General features: G+C 43.1%; 1 protein-coding gene across 1 annotated transcript in view; it reads left to right on the plus strand.

The window, feature by feature from the left end:
- Window positions 1-21,946, plus strand: part of LOC111968174 (BAR/IMD domain-containing adapter protein 2-like) — a 159,952-nt gene that overhangs the window by 26,788 nt on the left and 111,218 nt on the right. The window contains 2 exon segments of the mRNA XM_070445012.1: window positions 9,748-9,823; window positions 18,967-19,053. Coding sequence (XP_070301113.1) covers window positions 9,748-9,823; window positions 18,967-19,053 — 163 coding nt within the window.

The raw sequence follows: 21,946 nt of genomic DNA on the forward strand, positions 1-21,946 counted from the left end.
TACGGAGGAGGCAGTTATAAGGTTCCTACTTTCAAGTAGATGTTTTAAAAAACACAAGTTAGTTTTTTTTTTTTTTTAAATTGATGGGAATCAACCAAACCATTTTTAAAACCGTTTAACTAGGCCAGACTTGGTGCAGTTGATTGCAGCCTGTGTAAGCGCGTATCGGAGTGTTTTGTCCCATGTGCGTGTCTACATGAGGGTTATATTTGGGTTGTCAGTTTCGGTGTGTGTTTTACCACTAACTACTTTAGAAACCGGTGGTTCCGGCTGGTTGGCTGGTTTCCGGCAGCATGCGTTCTTCTCAATGTGCGCACATGACGACTGATCCTTGTCTGATGGTCAGTGCCTATCTCTAACACACAGTAGTGATTCCTTGTCATCCTGATGGCTGTTTTTTAGCCTGGTATAAATTACATGGGTCTCTGTGTCTCTTTGTTCCTGGTGTATGGGATGATTACATGATGAGGTTCAGCGAATGAGTTGTTTTAGTAGTTAGAATGCTGCATTATATACAACATCAACACATCAGAGGGGTAAGGCGGAACTAAGGGGGGGGGGGGGGGGAGACAAGACAGGGCATATAATTAGGTTAGTCCCAAGGAAACCCTAAAGCAAATTCAAGCCAATTTTCTCTCTGTTGGTGTGTATGTTGTGGAATTTTCTTCCGCTGACTAACAGTGTAAGAGACAGGAATCAGTGTTCATCGAGAGAGGAAAACCTTAATAAAATATGTATTTGCTGTGCTTATAATTGTTTGCTATAAACAACTTATGCCTTATTGTCCTTCATGCCATATTAATAAATCTAGCATTTTTTTTTTTAAACATATAAATTAACAAACTGATGCACAATCAATGCTTCACACCAACTTCTTTAAACGTGTCTCTCACAGCAGATATATCTGTTTTTCCATCTTTCTCCTCCTCTCTGGCCTTTCCTGCAGATGGTATATCCTGTATTTACATGCTTCCCTTCCTCCTCCTGGCTTCCGTGGTCGGAGCCTCACCTGTATGTGTTGCCTGCAGATGGTATTCCTGTATTTACATCTTCCCTTCCTCCCTCTTGGCCTTGCCGAGATCGGTATATTCCTGTATTTTACATCTTCCCTTCCTCCCTCTCTGGCTTCCGCAGATGGTATATCCTGTATTTACTCTTCCTCTTCCTCCCTCTCTGGTCCTTCTAGCAGATGGTATATCCGTATTTTACATCTCCTTCTTCCCTTCTCTGGCCTTCCTGCCAGATGGTATATCTGTATTTACTCTTCCCTTCCTACCTTCTGGGCCTCCTGCAGGAGGTATTCTGTATTTACATCTTCCTTCCTTCCCTCTCTGTTCCTGCAGAATGTATATCCTGTATTTACCATCTTCTCTCCCTCCCTCTCTGGCTCTTCCTGAGATGTATATCCTGTATTTACATTCTCGCCTCCTCCCTCTTTCTGGCCTTCCTGCAGATGGTATATCCTTATTTACATCTTCTCTTCCCCTCTCTCTGGGCTTCCTGCGAGCGAGATGGTTATCCGTGATTTACATCTTCCCTCTCCTCTTTGGCTTCCTGCACGATGGTTATTCTGTATTTACATCTTCCCTTCCTCCCTCTCTGGCCTTCCTGCAGATGGTATATCCTGTATTTACACTCTCTCCCTCCCTCTCTGGCCTTCCTGCAGATGTATATCCTGTATTTACATTCTCGCTCTCCCTCTTTCTCCTTCCCCTGTCCTGTTGCACTTCTGTTTTGAAGTCATCTTAAAGTTAAAAGTGTCAAGGTGACCTAGCGCCAGCCAGTCGGTACAGACATTATTAGGCATCCTTCATGCCATGTCTCTCAACATCATATAGCACACCATTACCAAGAGACTAGAGATGCCCTCCCTCCCTTCAGTGTCTGACAGCTGTCAGGAAAAGGTTAGAAGGACAAAGTAGAAGAGAGGAACTCTGTGTGTGGGAGGGGAGGAGTTCCAGGATATAGAGGTTGGCTGGGCACCTGGTTGGAATTAGAGGGTGGTTTTATGCCCTGGGGCGGGGTGATTTGGTTATCATATCGACCCCGTTCTCTCTCACTCTCTATCTCTATCTGCACCTGGGCAGTACACAGATGACAAGTGCACAAGCATGTACAATTATTCCCTGGCTTGCACATTTCTTCCCCCTCCTTCACTCTGCTCCTCCTTCGTTCTGCCCTACTTCATTCTCCCCGTCCATGCTTTCATTTTTGATGTTTATTTATATACACAGTACCAGTCAAAAGTTTAGACACACTTACTCAATCATGGGTTCAACATTTTTTTTAAAAACTATTTTCTACATTGTAGAATAATATTGAGGACATCAACACTATGAAATAATACATGGAATCCTGTAGTAACCAAAGTGTTAAACAAATCCAAATATTTTTGAGATTCTTCAAAGTAGTCACCCTTTGCCTTGATGACAGCTTTGCACACACTTGACATTCTCCAAACCAGCTTCATGAGGTAGTCACCTGGAATGCATTTAAATTAAAACAGGTGTGCCTTGTTAATTTGTGGAATTTCTTTCCTTCTTAATACGTTTGGGCCAAACAGTTGTGCTGTGACAAGGTCGGGTTGGTATACACAAGATAGCCCTATTTGGTAAAAGGGTTAGTCCATAATATGGCAAGAACTGCTCAAATAAGAAAAGAGAAATGACAGTGCATCGTTATTTTAAGACATGTAATTCTCTGGATTGACCGACATTCAGGTACTTTGAAAGTTTCTTCAAGCGCAGTCGCAAAAAAACATCAAGCACTATGATGAAATTGGCTCTCATGAGGAACGCCACAGGAAAGGAAGACCCAGAGGTACCTCTGCTGCAGAGGACAAGTTCATTAGAGTTAACAGACACATCTTAACATCAACTGTTCAGAGGAGACTGTGTGAATCAGGCCTTCATGGTGGAATTGCTGCAAATAAACCACTACTAAAGGACACCAATGGTTCCAACTTCTGTGTCTTTGTGAGACGCAGAGTAGGTGAATGGATGATCTCCGCATTTGTTGTTCCCACTGTGAAGCATGGAGGAGGAGGTGTGATGGTGTGGGGGTGCTTTGCTGGTGACACTGTCTGTGATTTATTTAGAATTCAAGGTCACACTTAACCAGCCTACCACAGCATTCTGCAGTGTGTGGTGGCATTTTTCTGTATTGCCAAATGAGGAGAGAGAGACAAACTACACACCAGTCAGTTATACTTAAACTACATCTTTAATAAGCTTTAAGCTTTAGCCTTTGACTTTCAACAATTCACTATCTATAATGAACCATTGAGAGTAACTACAGAAAAATACAGAGATTGTTTTATGGCCAAGATACACCCCTCTCAACTTACATGACGAACCACAGATCTTAGGAACTCTTCACAAAGGGACTTTTACTTGAGAAAGGAGTATGCCTTAGCCAGATAGCATTCGCTATAAATTATGGCTCAGTTTGGTCTCTAAAACGAGGTTCTAATCTTGTTCCTGGTACTTCATAGTACAAAAACATTACCTCATCCAAGGCATAACTCAATTGTCATCTCTAGATACTCCCATCTCAAGTAAACCCCCTCTTGACCCCACTCCTGGACAAGCTCACTGAGGGGAGTAAGCCTCTAGGTCATACACTATCTCAGGATAAGCGCAAAGACATTGTGGAGACAAGTAATTGGTTCCCCATTTTAATCACGCCATCCCTTCACATGGTTTAAGAATAGGTAAGGACACATTCACATATGAAGACAATGTTCCATTCTGTCCTCTTCCCTTTCTGATATTCTGCATAGCACCAGGGACATGTGAAAGACATCCCTGACCTCTCCCCTCTCTGGGCCCCAAGTGACTGAGCCCCAGCTGAGGGAAAAGTGTAACTGCCAACACTATAGTCCAAAAGGATACATTCTAATGACAAGTGTCACACACAAGCATATTATTCAAATAAAACATCTTAATTATCTATGTGACCCAACTAATTCTGATTCATCCGCCACAAGCGATACGCCATCCCATCTGGTTTGCGCTTAGTCCCACTATCATTTGTTTATATACACCTCCAGGCTGTGTAAGGGATATTTCACCAGGAAGGAGAGTGATGGAGTGCTGCATCAGATGACCTGGCCTCCCACAATCACCTGACCTCAACCCAATTTGAGATGGTTTGGGATGAGTTGGACCGCAGAGTGAAGGAAAAGCAGCCAAAAAAGTGCGCATCATATGTGTGAACTCCTTCAAGACTGTTGGAAAAGCTTTCCTCGTGAAGTTGGTTGAGAGAATGCCAAGAGTCTGCAAAGCTGTCAAGGCAAAGTGTGGCTACTTTGAAGAATCTCAAATATAAAATATATATTTTGATTTGTTTAACCCTTTTTTGGTTACTACATGATTCAATATGTGTTATTTCATAGTTTTGATGTCTTCACTATTGTTCTACCATGTAGACAATAGTAAAAAAACAAAGAAAAAACCTTGCACGAGTAGGCCTGTCCAAACGTTTGATGTGTGTGTGCGCACAGTGGTTCTTTAAAGTTTGCGTCATACTGCTGCACAGCTTGCGGGGTGCCGCAGAATTCTATGGCACGTTATTTATCTGTCAGCCATTGTTGCCGTTTAATGCTAGTTTGACCACCAAGAAGGGCGTCTTTGAACAGTTAAGTTATTAAAATGACATGGAGCTGTAGGCCTAAGAGTTCTGTTTTAATGGAACTTACTTATTGGCAAAATAACAAAGTGAGCCTTCAATAATTAAACAATGAATAAACCACAACATGTGGGCTAAAGCGATTTGAATGCACTTGACTGGCTTTAAAATTGGCTGTACAAGAGACTTTAAAACTTAATTTTTTTTTACTGACTATATGAGATTATAATTTATTTTAAAATTATTATAGTCTTTGTTGTGCTGTTTATGCTGTTAGAAATATAACTTAAATAAATTGATTCATATTATGGTGTTTCTGTTCCCAAATTAATTTTAGTAGTAGTCTATGTATGCCTCAGGGTAGTCCTAGGCTACTGAGTGAAGACCAAAATAATCCTAACATTTCCACAACCTAATTGTAGATTAACCAATACCCAAAAATACAAATCTGATTAATTTATCAAGACCAGTCCCCCCATGCTTGTCTCAGAGCAGTGTGAAACGGTGCTGAAATAGTTGACCACCGCGGGTAGGTTATTGCTTCATATCCTGTTATAACAGTTGGATGACTTTTGGGTGTTTCATTCAGTAAGCAACCATTTGTTGCCTTCGTTAGCCTACTTTATTCCACTATTTCTGTCATGTAGTCATATGTATTGCCATAGTAATTCATTATGGATCCATCCAGATGTGGTTGGAAAAGAGTGCATTTGGTGGGCTATGCAATAGAGATGGGAGAAGTGACATGCCTCGCAAACAACTATTAATACATTTTAAAGTCCCTAAACTCGGCAAGACTAGTGTCCTGCTGATAGCCCATCAAGGGTGGATGGCTTCTTTAGTATTCTTAAAAGAACTCCAGCACAGAGAAGAGAAAGGAGCCTTGAATAATTCAACAATGTATTTTATTTTTATTTTACCTTTATTTAACTAGGCAAGTCAGTTAACCCACTGTTCCTAGGCTGTCATTGTAAATAAAAATGTGTTAACTGCCTTGTTCAGGGGCAGAACGGCAGATTTTTACCTTGTCAGCTCGGGGATTCGATCTAGCAACCTTTCGGTTACTGACCCAACCACTAGGCTGCCTGCCGCCCCATAAATAAATAAACTGCAACATGTCGGCTAAGGCGATTTTGAATTCACGAATGCATTTGACTGTTTTTAATATTGTCCATCAACCAAAAACATAGCATCTACCATGGTAGAAATGTTATTGAATTCGATAATCTTTTTTTTTTAAATACAAAAATGCATATGTTTATTAGGCTACTGTGCAGTGTCTTTTAAATACAACCCTCCTCCTTGATCTCCTTCTCGGCAAGAGTCTATTATCCTGCTAATTGCTCATGTGCGAATGGTTTCTTTTGTATTCCAATGAATTGGAATTACTGTATTAATTACAGTAATTTACCGTTCTCGTTCTCGGAGTGGAAACGTTGCTTGCAGAGTTCACAACCTGCTACACCTGTGAAAAGTGTAGCATCTACAGTGGTACAAAAAGATATTATTGAATTCGATTTTTTTTTTAATGTTTGTTTATTAGGCTACTGTGCAGGTTGACAAAAACCAACAGGACAATGAGATGTTTACTGTAGCCTACATAGTAAAGTGTCTAATTCCTTACATAAGGGAGAGCATGCCATGTCCAGATTTCCTCAATGACATCAAGTACTCATTAACTCTGGACATAAAACTTTTGAGTATTAATGATGTACACTTGGAGGTTCACTGGTGAAGTGCAACTAAGATGTAGTTGAAATAAACATCTGCACTTTGAGTCCTTTTATTAAAAAAAAAGCTAATTATATTTATTAACGAAAGCATAAATATGTTGGTGAAGCAATATTGTATATGCGTGTTACAGCTTCTTCTGACAAAGTAGAAAAAAAGTGTGAGTGAAATTGCTTTGTGACATTTTGCGGTTGCGTGAGGTTTGGCGATCACAGAATCAGTAGGATATTAAACAAATAGGCAACAGAAGCAGGAACCGCATATAGGGCTGAGTGACTCACTCATTCCTGGCTTATGTTCAAAATAAGTTATATGAATTAAAACGGAGTCTGGTGTGCTCTAATGTGTGGATAGGTCACTAGGAGTAAACGGACACCGGACTGCAGTCTGGAGTTTAATGATCAACCAGAGTGTACTCAGACCACATCTATAGAGGGAATAAAATAAATATTAAATTACTACAATGTAAATCCAATAAACAATATTACATTAAACAGTAATGTCAGCAATTTCTATATGCAATTGACAATAAGAGAAAAATAACACACCATAATTCCTCAAGAGAATTAACATTACATTTACACCAACTGGTAGGCTAATCACACAATTGTACAAAATGGTAAAATAACTGGTTGAGAAAGTTACCCCTCTACATACATATTTATTGTATTTACATATAACAACAACAGGTATATTGTGAAATAACTTTTTGTTCTGACTTACATTTGGTCAAAAAACACCCAAATATCCCTGCAAATGAAAACGGTCTGATCTCCACGAATGCCAATCGAACTGAGAAATATGTTCTGTTTTAATACTAACTAGTGGTTGCCATGGTGAAAAATCCAATATTAATTGTTAGGCCACATAAAAGGAAACGTCAAAGAGTTTACTGGAATCTCTAAATGAAAATACTGGCAGATCAATAAAATGACCTTGTAGATCTAATTTTAAATTTAGAGGATTCTAAATTAATATATTTAATACAATTTATAATGCAGGGTTAAAAATACATTCATATATTTGTAGGGATTGATGGACCTCAGTCACCGGCTTCATCAATAAGTGAGTCTGACGTCGTCCCCACAGTGACTGTATGTACATATTCTAACCGGAAGCCATGGATTAAAGGCAACATCTGCACCGAGCTAAAGGCTAGAGCTGCCGCTTTCAAGGAGCGGGACACTAATCCGGACACTTATAAGAAATCCCTCTATGCCCTGAGACAAACAGGCAAAGCGTCAGAACAGGACTAAGATTGAATCCTACTACATGGGGTGTGATGTGGCACGGCTTGCAAACTATTACGGACTACAAAGGGAGACCCAGCCGCGAGCTGCCCAATGACGCACGCTTACCTGACGAGCTAAATGCCTTTTTATGCTCGCTTTGAGGAGAGCAACACTGAAGCAAGCATGAGAGCACCAGTTGTTCTGGAAGACTGTGATCACAGTCTTCCGGGAAAAAACAATTGAATACATTTTAGAGTAAGGCTGTAACGTAACAAAAAAATGTGGAAAAAGTCAAGGGGTCTTAATACTTTCCAAATGCACTGTATATACACTATATATACAAAAGTATGTGGACAACGCTTCAAATGTCTTTCCTGCTAGAGCTGCCCCGGTCAACTCTAAGTGCTGTTTTTTGTGAAGCGGAAACGTCTAGGAGCACCAATGGCTCAGCCGCGAAGTGGTAGGCCACACAAGCTAACAGAACTGGACCGCCGAGTGCTGAAGCATGTAGTGTGTAAATATCGTCTGTCCTCGGTTGCAACGCTCACTACCGAGTTCCAATCTGCGTCTGGAAGCAACATCAGCACAATAACTGTTTGTCGGCAGCTTCATGAAATGGGTTTCCATGGCAGCACACAAGCCTACGATCTCCACGTGAAATGCCCAAGCATCCACTTGAGTGGTGTAAAGCCGCAATTGCATTCTGGAGCAGTGGAAATGCGTTCTCTGGAGTGATAAATCACACTTCCCCATCTGTCAGTCTGACAGACGAATCTGAGTTTGACGGATGCCAGTAGAACGCTACCTTCCCGATTGCATAGTGCCAACTCGATTGTTGGGTAGAGGAGGAATAATGGTCTGGGGGTGTTTTTCATGGTTTGGGCTAGGCCCCTTAGTTCCAGTGAAGGGATGTCTTAACACTACAGGATATGATGACATTCTATGATGACAATTCTGTGCTTCCAACTTTGTGGCAACAGTTTGGGGAAGGCCCTTTTCTGTTTCAGCATGACAATGCCCCTGTGCACAAAGTGGGGTCCATACAGAAATGTTTTTTTTCAAGATCGGCGTGGAAGAACTTGACTGGCCTGCACAGAGCCCTGACCTCAACCCAATCGAACACCTTTGGGATGAATTGGAATGGCGACTGCGAGCCAGGCCTAATCGCCCAACACCAGTGCCCAACCTCACTAATGCTCTTGTGGCTGAACCCCGCAGCAATGTTCCAACATCTAGTGGAAAGCCTTCCCAGAAGAGTGGAGGCTCTATGCCCCCCCATCAATGTTCCAACATCTAGTGGAAAGCCTTCCCAGAAGACTGGAGGCTGTTATAGCAGCAAAAGGGGGACCAACTCCATATTAATGTCCATGATTTTGGAATGAGATGTTCAATGAGCAGGTGTCACGTACTTTTTACTTTTGCTCATGTAGTGTATAATCCTATTTTCTCCTGATTGTCTCATCATACTTCTGCCAGTCCTAGTAATGATATTGTAATTAGTATTATTTTTCAGTGAGCACATATGTTCAGTATATGCAGAAGATTATGCTGGATCCCACACAACCCAACCAAGCCACCTGAATCCCCTCCAGCAGACATTATACCCACAGTTAGATGCATTATATTCTTTATCAACCCCCTGCTGTGGCCAGCTAGCACCACGCTAGCACCACGCTAGCACCACGCTAGCACCACGCTCAAGCCAACTAAGCTAGCTGAATCTCCTCTCCTCTTCTTTCCTGTTTTTGTGTCATCCAATTTATTCCCCGTCCACTCCCCCCTTGTTCCCTTATGTCTCTGCTCAACAGAAAAAGTAATTAGCACAAACAACATGACCTCAGAGAGAGAGAGACCGAGAGTGAGTGAGAGAGACTGCCTCTTGAGCTGGGCTGCCCGGGCATCAACACCCACATCCCTCTCGCTCCTTCTCTCCTTCACCTGGGTGTGACTGCCAAATGATTCCCATCTACACTCTTGTACCTGGTTGGCTAAGCCAACCGAGTTGTGTGAGTGAGCTGGTAGAAGTCGCGTGCTTGCAGTGTGTGAGCGCCAGTGTGTGTGTGAGCGCACGCCCCGACTACAGAGTAGAGCTCTGCTTCTGCTAGACTTATAGCTGCTCAATCCAACTAAAAACTGTTTTTGTTTCTCTTTTCAGTCCATTATGGAGCAGTTTAACCCGTGCTTGCGGAACTTCGTGGCCATGGGGAAGAGTTACGAGAAGGCCCTGTCCAGTGAGTACATCCTCTTCTCCTTTATCTCATCCCCCACTCATCCCCCTCTCATCCCCCACTCCCCTCCTGTCCAGAGGACCAGGCACTGGCCTGACACTGTCTTGCTGTTGCTTTTTAGACTCCTGATTTACCTGAACTAGAGATGAGCTCAGATGCTGGTGAAGTAGCCTGTAGTCCGTTTCCTCTTGCAGCCCTTCTGATCTCTTGTAGGACTTCGCTAGCCTGTAGTCCGTTTCCTCTTGCAGCCCTTCTGATCTCTTGTAGGACTTCGCTATGAAAGATTCTGCTGGGTGCTCCGACAGCCCCTACAGAAAAACCACCTGTGAAGTGTTCCCAAAAACACGTGCTTTTTCCACATGTGAAATCGTGTGTTTTTTTTCTCTAAGAGATGCTTTCAGTTACATGGACTGATTTGATATTTTGTTTTGAGGCTCAGGCTGCCTTCCTCATGATGTCACCTTAGTCTGTTCCATGTCCACATCTTGCCCTCTCCTCTTCACCTGCATCCCTCCATGCCATCAACTTCTTTTAATGTTTTGATTTGGTTGTTCACAAGTCGGATGTGTGAGTGTGTGTGGTGTATATACACTAGGTGATACGGTTGAAGGGTGGAGGAGGACAACACTTTTGAGAGGGGGGAGCTAAGAGAATAAAAATGTCCCCATAAAAGAACAACAGAACTGGTATTGAGGGAGATGGAGAGAAAGACATTGGAGATACAGCCTCTTGTTTCTTCCATGCATTCTACTTAGATCGGGCATTAAATTGACTTTTTTTCCTCACCACCGTTTTGCTTTATGAACCATGTTCTCTGAGACTGACTCAGTGTCATATGTGTGGACCTAACAAATATATATCTTATCCATCTATATACACATAGACATATGTTTTATGTTTATATTTTTGGCGCTTGTTCAGTGCTGTGGAGGTACAGCAGAATGTGTATACTACTGTATGTGGCAGTCCATCGGGGTGTTGGGCCAGAAACCGAAAGGTTGCTAGTTCGAATCCGAGCCAATTTAGGTTAAAAAAAAATTGTCGCGCTGCCCTTGAGCAAGGCACTTTACCCTAATAATGGCGGATCCCTGGTCGTGACCCCACTCTCCGACCCACTCTCCGACGGTGTCTCATGGGGAGTGAGATATCAAAATAGACATTTACATTTCACACCACGCACGGTACAGAAGGACTGATTTTAAAAAAATATATAAAAAAAAATAAAAATCCCCCCCATGTTTTCGGAGCAAATTCTTACAGAAGACTGTAAAACAAACACCAGCAAATCAGAGCCAAGTGTTTACAAATGTTGTAAATCAGCCAAAGTGTTACCGTGCATAATATTGAGTTGGACCTCCATTTTGCCCTCAGAACAGCCTCAGTTCGTCGGGGCATGGACCACAAGGTGTCTAAAGCGTTCCACAGGGATGTCGGTCCATGTTGACTCCAATGCTTCCCACAGTTGTCTAGTTGCCTGGATGTCTTTTGGGTGGTGGAACATTCTGGATACACACGGGAAACTGTTGCGTGTGAAAAACCTAGCAGCGTTGCAGTTCTTGACACAAACCGGTGCGCCTGGCACCTACTACCATACCCCGTTCAAAGGCACTTAAATCTTTTGTCTTTCCCATTCACCCTCTGAATGGTGCACATACACAATCCATGTCTCAAAAATATTGTTTTTATCCTGTCTCTTCCCCTTCATCTACACTGACTTGAAGTGTATTTAACAGGTGACATCAATAAGGGATCATAGCGTTCACCTGGATTCACCTGGTCAGTCTGTCCTGGAAAGAGCAGGTGTTCCTATTGTTTTGTGTATGCCATCGTATACAAATGTAACTCGAGGTTTGAAATGATTGTTTTTTGGTCAAATATTGTATCTGTTTAGGCTTCTTGCCGTCAATTATGTTCCGGCTCCCTGACCATCGGTTCGAGAAGAAAATCGCCCCAAGGCTGAACGTAGTTGATGCTCCCTGCTGTACAGGGTTCACACTTGTACATGTGTGAAACAGGAGAAATATAAGCACCCCCTATTTGATCTTTTATCAACATCCATTTTTAATAAGGATTTCTTGTTGAAATAGTTTTCAGTTGAATAGAATGGTGAGAAATTGGACATTGCTGCACTATGGTAGGCTGTAGACCGGGAAAGCAAGTCCTACACAGTGTCTCCTCAGCCATGCTTCTAATGTAGTGCTGTCTCCAGCTGTAGGTTACTGGTCTCTAATGTAGTGCTGTAGGTTACTGGTCTCTAATGTAGTGCTGTAGGTTACTGGTCTCTAATGTAGCGCTGTAGGTTACTGGTCTCTATGTAGTGCTGTCTCCAGCTGTAGGTTACTGGTCTCTAATGTAGTGCTGTCTCCAGCTGTAGGTTACTGGTCTCTAATGTAGTGCTGTAGGTTACTGGTCTCTAATGTAGCGCTGTAGGTTACTGGTCTCTAATGTAGTGCTGTCTCCAGCTGTAGGTTACTGGTCTCTAATGTAGTGCTGTAGGTTACTGGTCTCTAATGTAGCGCTGTAGGTTACTGGTCTCTAATGTAGTGCTGTCTCCAGCTGTAGGTTACTGGTCTCTAATGTAGTGCTGTCTCCAGCTGTAGGTTACTGGTCTCTAATGTAGTGCTGTCTCCAGCTGTAGGTTACTGGTCTCTAATGTAGCGCTGTAGGTTACTGGTCTCTAATGTGCGCTGTAGGTTACTGGTCTCTAATGTAGTGCTGTAGGTTAGTGGTCTCTAATGTAGTGCTGTAGGTTACTGGTCTCTAATGTAGTGCTGTGGTTACTGGTCTCTAATGTAGTGCTGTCTCCAGCTGTAGGTTACTGGTCTCTAATGTAGTGCTGTAGGTTACTGGTCTCTAATGTAGTGCTGTAGGTTACTGGTCTCTAATGTAGTGCTGTAGGTTACTGGTCTCTAATGTAGTGCTGTAGTTACTGGTCTTAATGTAGTGCTGTAGGTTACTGGTCTCTAATGTAGTGCTGTAGGTTACTGGTCTCTAATGTAGTGCTGTAGGTTACTGGTCTCTAATGTAGTGCTGTAGGTTACTGGTCTCTAATGTAGTGCTGTAGGTTACTGGTCTCTAATGTAGTGCTGTAGGTTACTGGTCTCTAATGTAGTGCTGTAGGTTACTGGTCTCTAATGTAGTGCTGTAGGTTACTGGTCTCTATGTAGCGCTGTAGGTTACTGGTCTCATATGTAGCGCTGTAGGTACTGGTCTCTAATGTAGCGCTGTAGGTTACTGGTCTCTAATGTAGCGCTGTAGGTTACTGGTCTCTAATGTAGCGCTGTAGGTTACTGGTCTCTAATGTAGCGCTGTAGGTTACTGGTCTCTAATGCAGCGCTGTAGGTTACTGGTCTCTATGCAGTGCTGTAGGTTACTGGTCTTAATGTAGTGGCTGTAGGTTACTGGTCTCTAATGTAGTGCTGTAGGTTACTGGTCTCTAATGTAGTGCTGTAGGTTACTGGTCTCTAATGTAGGAGCAGGCAAAGAGGGTGAGAGAGAAAGGACCGGAGAGGGAGAGAGAGACATGCAGGAAGTACGAAGCTCTAAGGACCAATAAAGGAGGACTCGGTGTAGTCTGATAAGAATAAAAGTAGCTACACAGCTCCAGGATGGAAAATTACACTTCTTCATTGCAGGTCAGGCGCAGAACTGAGGTTCTGGCTTAGGCTGCCGTTGCAAAGGGCACAGCCAGCATTCAAATCACCGCAGGGTGCCTCGTGGGCCTCCATACACTAACTGGAATTGTAAATATGCCAGTTCTGCCTCTGCTCTTAGGAGAAGAAGGGGAACCCATAAATCGCAACAGGGAACAAGGAGTGGTGCTTGGCTGGACTTGAGGTCCCTGGAGCTTTTGTTGACTAACATCATGATTCGGTCTAGGGAAAGAGCTGCCTGCTTCTACAGTACCAGTCAAAAGTGTGGACACACTAATAATTTCAAGGGTTTTTCTTTGTTTTTAAAAAAGGGTTAAAAAAAAGGGTTAAACAAATTTAAATATATTTGAGATTCTTCAAAGTAGCCACCCTTTGCCTTGATGACAGCTTTGCACGCTCTTGGCATTCTCTCAACCAGTTTCATGAGGAATGCTTTTCCTTGGAGATGCTGTTTGTTCGATTTAGGAGGATAGGAGAGTGTGCAGTGGATGCAGGGCTTGAATAGGATGCAATGCTTAGACTGGTACTTAGCCAGCTATTCTGTTTAGTTTTGGGACTGGAGAAGGTGGGGCAATTTCACACAGCACACAACCGTATTGGCATCATGTTGAATGTAGCGCAATTTCCCACAACCCCACTGGGTATCATGTTGAAGGTGGGGCGGAGAGACATTTCTCTACAGCGACAAGCTGTGTTGTAGAGATGGAGGGGATTCGGACAGATGAGGGCTGAAGGGATTTTATGAAGGAGGGTGGAGAGGAAGAGAAATGGGGTGGATTTGGAAGAGAAATGGGGTGGATTTGGAAGAGAAATGGGGTGGATTTGGAAGAGAAATTGGGGTGGTTTCGGAAGAGAATTGGCGTGGATTTGGAAGAGAAATGGGTGGATTTGGAAGAGAAATGAAATGGGTGGATTTGGAAGAGAAATGGGGTGGATTTGGAAGAGAAATGGGTGGATTTGAAGAGAAATGGGGTGGATTTGAGAGAAATGGGTGATTTGGAAGAGAAATGGGTGATGGAAGAAGAAATGGGTGGATTTGGAAGAGAAATGGGGTGGATTTGAAGAAATGGTGGATTTGGAAGAGAAATGGGGTGGATTTGCGGAAGAGAAATGGGGTGGATTTAGAAGAGAAATGGGTGGATTGGAAGAGAAATGGGGTGGATTTTGGAAGAGAAATGGCGGGATTTGGAAGAGAAATGGGGTGGATTTGCGCAGGAAAATGGGGTGGATTTGGAAGAGAAATGGGGTGGATTTGAGAGAGAAATGGGGTGGATTTGGAAGAGAAATGGTGTGGATTTGAAGAAGAAATGGGTGGATTTGAAGAGACATGTGATTTGGAAGAGAATGGGTGGATTTGGAAGAGAAATGGGGTGGATTTGGAAGAGAAATGGGGTGGATTTGGCAAGAGAAATGGGGTGGATTTGGACAGAGAAATGGGGTGGATTTGGAAGAGAAATGGGGTGGAATTTGGAAGAGAAATGGGGTGGATTTGGAAGAGAAATGGGGTGGATTTGGAAGAAAAGAAAGGGGTGGATTTGAAGAGAAATGGGTGATTTGGAAGAGAACTGGGGTGGATTTGAAGAGAAATGGGTGGATTTGGAAGAGAAAATGGGTGGATTTGGAGAGAATGGGTGGATTTGGAAGAGAAATGGGGTGGATTTGGAAGAGAAATGGGGTTGGATATTGGAAGAGGAAATGGGGTGGATTTGGAAGGAGAAATGGGGTGGATTTGGGAAGAGAATGGAGTGGATTTGGAAGAGAAATGGGTGGATTTGGAAGAAAATGGGGTGGATTTGAAGAGAAATGGGGTGGATTTGAAGAGAGGAATGGGGTGGATTTGGAAGAGAAAATGGCGGTGGATTTGGAAGGAAATGGGGTGGATTTGGAAGAGAAATGGGTGGATTTGGAAGAGAAATTGGGGTGGATTTGAAGGAAATGGGTGGATTTGGAAGAGAAATGGGGTGGATTTGGAAGAGAAATGGGGTGGATTTTGGAAGAGAAATGGGGTGGATTTGAGAAGAGAAATGGGTGGATTTGGAAGAGAATGGGTGGATTTGGAAGAGAAATGGGGTGGATTTGAAGAGAAATGGGGTGGATTTGGAAGAGAAATGCGGTGGGATTGGAAGAAGAAATGTGGTGGATCTTGGAAGAGAAATGGTGGATTTGGAAAGAGAAATGAGTGGATTTGGAAGAGAATGGGTGGATTTGGAAGAGAAATGGGGTGGATTTGGAAGAGAAATGAGGTGGATTTGGTGTGTGAAGACAATGGGTGGATTTGGAAGAAATGCGGGTGGATTTGGAAGAGGAATGGGGGATTTGGAAGAGAAATGGGGTGGTATTTGGAAGAAAATGGGGTGGATTTGGAAGAGAAATGGGGTGATTTGGAAGAGAAATGGCGGGTGGATTTGTGAAGAGAAATGGGGTTGGATTTGGAAGAGAAAATGGGGGATTTGAAGAGAAATGGAGTGGATTTGGAAGAGAATGGGGGATTTGAAGAGAAATGGGGTGATTTGGAAGAGCAAATGGGGTGGATTTGAAGAGAGAAATGGGGTGTGGATTTGGAAGAGAAATGGGGTGGATTTGGAAAGAGAAAGGATTGGCAGAGGAAATTGGGGGATGGATTTGGAAGAGAAAATGGGTGGGATTTGGGAAGAGAAATGGGGGTGGATTTGGAAGAGAAACTGGGGTGGATTTGGAAGGAGAAATGGGGTGGATTTTGGAAGAAAAAATGGGGTGGATTGGAAGAGAAATGGTGGATTTGGAAAGAGACAATGGGCGTGGATTTGGAAGAGAAATGGCGGTGGATTGGAAGAGAAATGGGGTGGATTTGGAACGAGAAATCGGGGTGGATTTGGAAGAGAAATGGGGTGATTTGGAGAGAATGGGGTGGATTTGGAAGAGAAATGGCGTGGATTTGGAAGAGAAATGGGGGGGGGTGGCGGGGATTTTTTTTTGAAAGAAAACAAAAAAAAAAACAAGGGGAAATGGGGTGGATTTGGAAGAGAAATGGGGTGGATTTGGAAGAGAAATGGGGTGGATTTGGAAGAGAAATGGGGTGGATTTGGAAGAGGGGAGTTGAAGATGGATGGAGTACTAAACACATCAAGCTGTGCAGCTGATCTGGTTTACACCGGTTTTACTCCTCGAGTGTTTCATTTACTTTGGAATAGGTGGGAAGAATGGATGTCATGTCACACCTCCATTCTGTAGACCTATCTGCTTCATATCGGAGGTGTAATCCTCTTTACTGAAGACACACACACACACACACACAGCAGAGCTCTAACATCTTGTTCCAGTTAATACAGCTTTACCTGGCCTGCCACACTTCACCGCCCCTCGCTCTATCCCCCTTGGCTGGCATTTGTGTGGACATCGCTAAATAGCCCATCCATCCACGCAAGGGTTTACCACACTGCACTCTACAATCCACCTCCACCCTCTCACCCGCACTCTCCTATCGCACCCAGACTCAACCAAAGCTGGGCTCAGGAAGATCCGAGTGAGGGTCTCTCTTCCTGGAAGTAATCAGTCTGGGTCAGATTGAACCCAGCTACAGGGCAGTCGGCTTTAGGTCCTTGGTTCTGGAGGCAAGGTATGTTTTCAGTTCAGTGACCTCAAGACAAAGATTCTGATAAAGGTAGAGAAAGGAAAGAAGAATTGATAAAGGAAGGATTAAGGGAGGAAATTGGTGCAGACTGAGGCTTGAGAAACGATTCTCAGAGGAGAGGTGGATAGATAGATGGAGAGTTGGATTGATGGAGGAACTGAGAATCAAACCTCAGAGGAGAGGTGGATTGATAGATAGATGGAGTAATTGAGAAACGATCGTCAGAGGAGAGGGGGATAGATGGAGGGACAGAGACAGGATCCTCAGAGGAGAGGGGGATAGATGGAGGGACAGAGGAGAGGGGGATAGATGGAGGGACTGAGACGGGTTCGAGCCCTTCTGTTGTGTTAGACAATCAATTTTGTCTCTAAACTTTGAAGTGGGAAGGAATATTGCTAATGATACAGCAGTAGCTGTGGGGTAGTATTCCCATATGACTGTAGCACTCTATATCACAGGAGGCTGCTGAGGGGAGGATGTCTCATAATAACACATGGAAAACGTGTTTGATACCGTTCCGTTGACTCCATTCCAGACGTTACTATGAGCACGTCCTCCCCAATTAAGGTGCCATGAGACGCCAGTGCTCTATAAATACCGTTAACCTTTTAGAACATATTTAAATTGTTTACCATGCAGTGAATCCATATTCCGGATGTATTTTGGGTAACACTTTATTTAACAGCCCGGTTGAAAATGGCACTTACCTAATATTTTAATGTTACGAACTAAGAAACAGCGCAGTAACCGTCCATGTTTAGTATGACTCTGCTTGGTCACATGGTTTAATAAAGCTGTGACACTCCTTATCAATATGGATCAGCTCAAGGTCATACTCAGTCAGCTTCTCGGCCTCCCTCTCGGCCTCCCTCTCGTTGTGACCACCACTCCCTAAACGACTTACCCCTGACCTGGTCTTATTCACCATGACTTCCCATTCACTGCTTCTAGCTGCCTGTGGCAGGACTGTGTGGGTGAGCCATGCCTGCTGTGTGTTTAATGTCCCTGGACTGAGACCTGAGTCACAGAGGTCGTAGGCAGAACGGTCTATCTTGCCTTCCCTGGTCTTCCCTGGTCTTCCCTTGCTTTACTTTCTCTGGTCTGTGTTTCATGTAGTTCTTCTTTTCATTCAGCATCTGCTCTGTCCACCAGTAGTTACTGTAGTTACTGCGCTTTCCTCTCCTGTTCCTCTTGTAGCCACCGTTGTTGTTGTTTGTATCAGTCACTATTGTAGCAGTGCTCTTTTCATTGGTAGCATTAGCTCTTGTTTCATTGTAGCATAGCTCTTTTCATTGTAGCATAGCTCTTTTCATTGTAGCAGTAGCTCTTTTCATTGTTAGCAGTAGCTCTTTCATTGTAGCATAGCTCTTTTCATTGTAGCATAGCTCTTTTTCATTGTAGCATAGCTCTTTTCATTGTAGCATAGCTCTTTTCATTGTAGCATAGCTCTTTTTCATTGAGCATAGTCTTTTTCATTGTAGCATAGCTCTTTTTCATTGTAGCATAGCTCTTTTCATTGTAGCTGCCTTTGTAGCAGTAAGCCTCTTTTCATTTGTAGCAGTAGCTCTTCATGTAGCATAGCTCTTTCCATTGTCGCCAGTAGTAGCTTGTAGCCTTTTCCATTGTAACTTGTAGTAGCTTTTTCCGTAGTAGCCTTTTCCATTGTAGCCTGTTGTAGCCTTGCTATAGAACTTTCCTTTGTACTTTGTACTAGCCTAGCTCTTTCCATTGTAGCAATAACTATTTCCATTGTAGCCTTTAGCCCCTTCCCTAACTGACTGGGGCTATAGCTATAGGGGAGGGATGCTGGGGTGAAGATTACGTTAATGTCCAATATTTCCACTCCGCCCCTGATCTGACGCCCAATGCTTCCATGTTTCCAGGTGTCACATTTGCTGCAAAGGGCTACTTCGAGGCACTGGTGAGGATGGGAGAGATGGCCAGCGAAAGTCAAGGCTCTAAGGATCTTGGTGAGTCCTAGTTGTGGCAATAGGGGGTTGCAGCACCCCTAGTGGGGTAGAGGGGGGTTGCATGGAGACATGCCAGACAGGGCATGGATGGTTGTGGGTGTGAATGGGAATCGATGGTTTGAAAGGGGAAAGGACAAGCAGGCGACGCAGCGCCMGAAACTGGATCTACACACACAAACACACGCGTGTGCACAGCAAACATGTTGAAACACACTCGAGCATATCCTGTTGTAGTAGTTTTATATTTTTCTAGTCAGTTATTTTAATACTATGCCATTGGGAAGGAGAGCTCCCAGTGTCCTGCATTCACCACGGAGGCAATCACGTCCCTTTAGAGTTCATCTCTGATATTTGATGTGGAAATTTTGTTTTGTTGGGTTCTAGCTTGAAATATACTTCTTCATGTTACTAGCTCGTTCATGTGCTTCCTATCTCACCCGTATGGAAACGTTCTGTCTCTGAGACAGTCCCCCTTTGTGCTTGGCCTCCGGTCACATATACATTTGCATATAGATCATCTGATCTAACCCAAAATATGTTAATCACTACTACTAGGCCACTTGCATAGTTATAAACATACTAAAACGTGCTCAAGTCAATGAGTCAGTTTCCAACAGTTTACCTCTTGTTTTGCCTCAACTTTCTCTGAATTATGCCGTGTAGCATTTTGTATTGTAGCCCAGAGTACGTAAATATTCAATTGAATTTCAAAACATTATCATGCTGCGGATTCTCTTTTCATTCATAACATCCAATAGGGATTATTGGTAATGTTTCTTAATTGGACTGTAAAGACACTGTTTTGGGGCTGTGGACTTTTCTCTGTCCTCACTTGTCCTTTTACAGTCAGAACCAGTTTTTACACTGGAACAGCTACAACCTGTGTATGGACCAGTTTGGGTTGTATTGGTCTGTTAGGCTGACACACACTTAGAGGTGGAGAAAGACGAAGGATGGTGCTGTGGTGGGGGGGGATGGGGGGTGTAGACTGGTGATGGTGGGAGGGCAAGGGTCAGATTGGAGGCAAGATGGGGAGGTGATGGCAGCAGGTGGTSTCTTTCAATGACATCTGTAAGAAATGATTACATTAAGGCTCCAGCATGCGCCACTGCAGTTATTTCTTCAACAGCTTTATGTTTTTAGCTGTTTATGGTTGCAGTCATATACATTGGTAAGAAAAGTATGTAAACCCTTTGTAATTACCTGGATTTCCGCATAAATTTGTCATAAAATGTGATCTTCATCGAAGTCACAACAATAGACAAAGACAGTCTGCTTAAACTAATAACACACAAACAATATGTTTCATGTCTTTATGCACACCGTGTAAACATTGTCTTTATTGAGCACACCGTGTAAACATTCACAGCGCAGGGTGGAAAAAAGTATGTGAGCCCTTGGATTTAATAACTGGTTGACATTCATTTGGCAGCAATAACCTCAACCAAATGTTTTCTGTAGTTGCGGATCAGACCTGCACAACGGTCAGGAGGAATTTTGTACCATTCCTCTTTATAAAACTGTTTCAGTTCAGCAATATTCTTGGGATGTCTGGTGTGAACTGCTCTCTTGAGGTCATGCCACAGCATCTCAATCGGGTTGAGGTCAGGACTCTGACTGGGCCACTCCAGAAGGTGTATTTTCTTCTGTTGAAGCCATTCTGTTGTTGATTTACTTCTGTGTTTTGGGTCGTTGTCCTGTTGCATCACCCGACTTCTGTTGAGCTTCAATTCGCAGACAGATAGCCTTACATTCTCCTGCAAAATGTCTTGATAAACTTGAATTCATTTTTCTGTCGAGGATAGCAAGCTGTCCAGGCCCTAGGACAGCAAAGCATCCCAAAACCATGACGCTCCCTCCACCATACTTTACAGTTGTGGGATGAGGTTGGTGTGCTGTGCCTTTTCCTTCTCCACAACAACTCAACTTTTTTCCACAGAATATTTTTGCCAGTTGCGATGTGGAACATCCAGGTGCTGTTTTGCAAACTTCAGACGTGCAGCAATGTTTTTTCTTGACAACCGTGTCTTCTTCCGTGGTGTCCTCCCATGAACACCATTCTTGTTTGGTGTTTTACGTATCGTAGACTCGTTAACAGAGATGTTAGCATGTTCCAGAGATTTCTGTAAGTCTTTAGCTGACCTTATAGGATTCTTCTTAACCTCATTGATCATTCTGCACTGTGCTCTTGCAGTCTTCTTTGCAGGACAGACACTCCTAGGGAAGAGTAGCAACAGTGCTGAACTTTCTCCATTTACAGACAATTTGTCTTTACCGTGGACTGATGAACATCAAGGCTTTTAGAGATACTTTTGTAACCCTTTCCAGCTTTATGCAAGTAAACAATTCTTAATCTTAGGTCTTCTGAGATCTCTTTTGTTTGAGGCATGGTTCACATCAGGCAATGCTTCTTGTGAATAGCAAACTCAAATTGTGAGTTTTTATAGAGCAGGGCAGCTCTAACCAACATCTCCAATCTCGTCTCATTGATTGGACTCCAGGTTAGCTGACTCCTGACTCCAATTAGCTTTTGGAGAAGTCATTAGCCTAGGGGTTCACATACTTTTCCCATCCTACACTATGAATGTTTAAATTATGTATTAAATATAGACAAGAAAAATACAATAATTTGTGTGTTACTAGTTTAGGTACACTGTGTTTGTCTATTATTGTGACTTAGATGAAGATCAGATCAAAGTTGATGACCAATTTATGCAGAAATCCAGGTAATTCCAAAGGGTTCACATACTTTTTCTTGCCACTGTATGTATACAGCTAGCCTATATAGATTCAGCTTCATGTTTTTAGTCAGATCGAGTCACATGTTCGAAGAATGGGACTGTCTCGCCTCCTGAATCTGAGCACTGTGAAGTTAAGTCTCCTCTCTCTCTCT

Source organism: Salvelinus sp. IW2-2015, linkage group LG8, assembly GCF_002910315.2.
Source record: "Salvelinus sp. IW2-2015 linkage group LG8, ASM291031v2, whole genome shotgun sequence".
Taxonomy (NCBI): Eukaryota; Metazoa; Chordata; class Actinopteri; order Salmoniformes; family Salmonidae; genus Salvelinus; species Salvelinus sp. IW2-2015.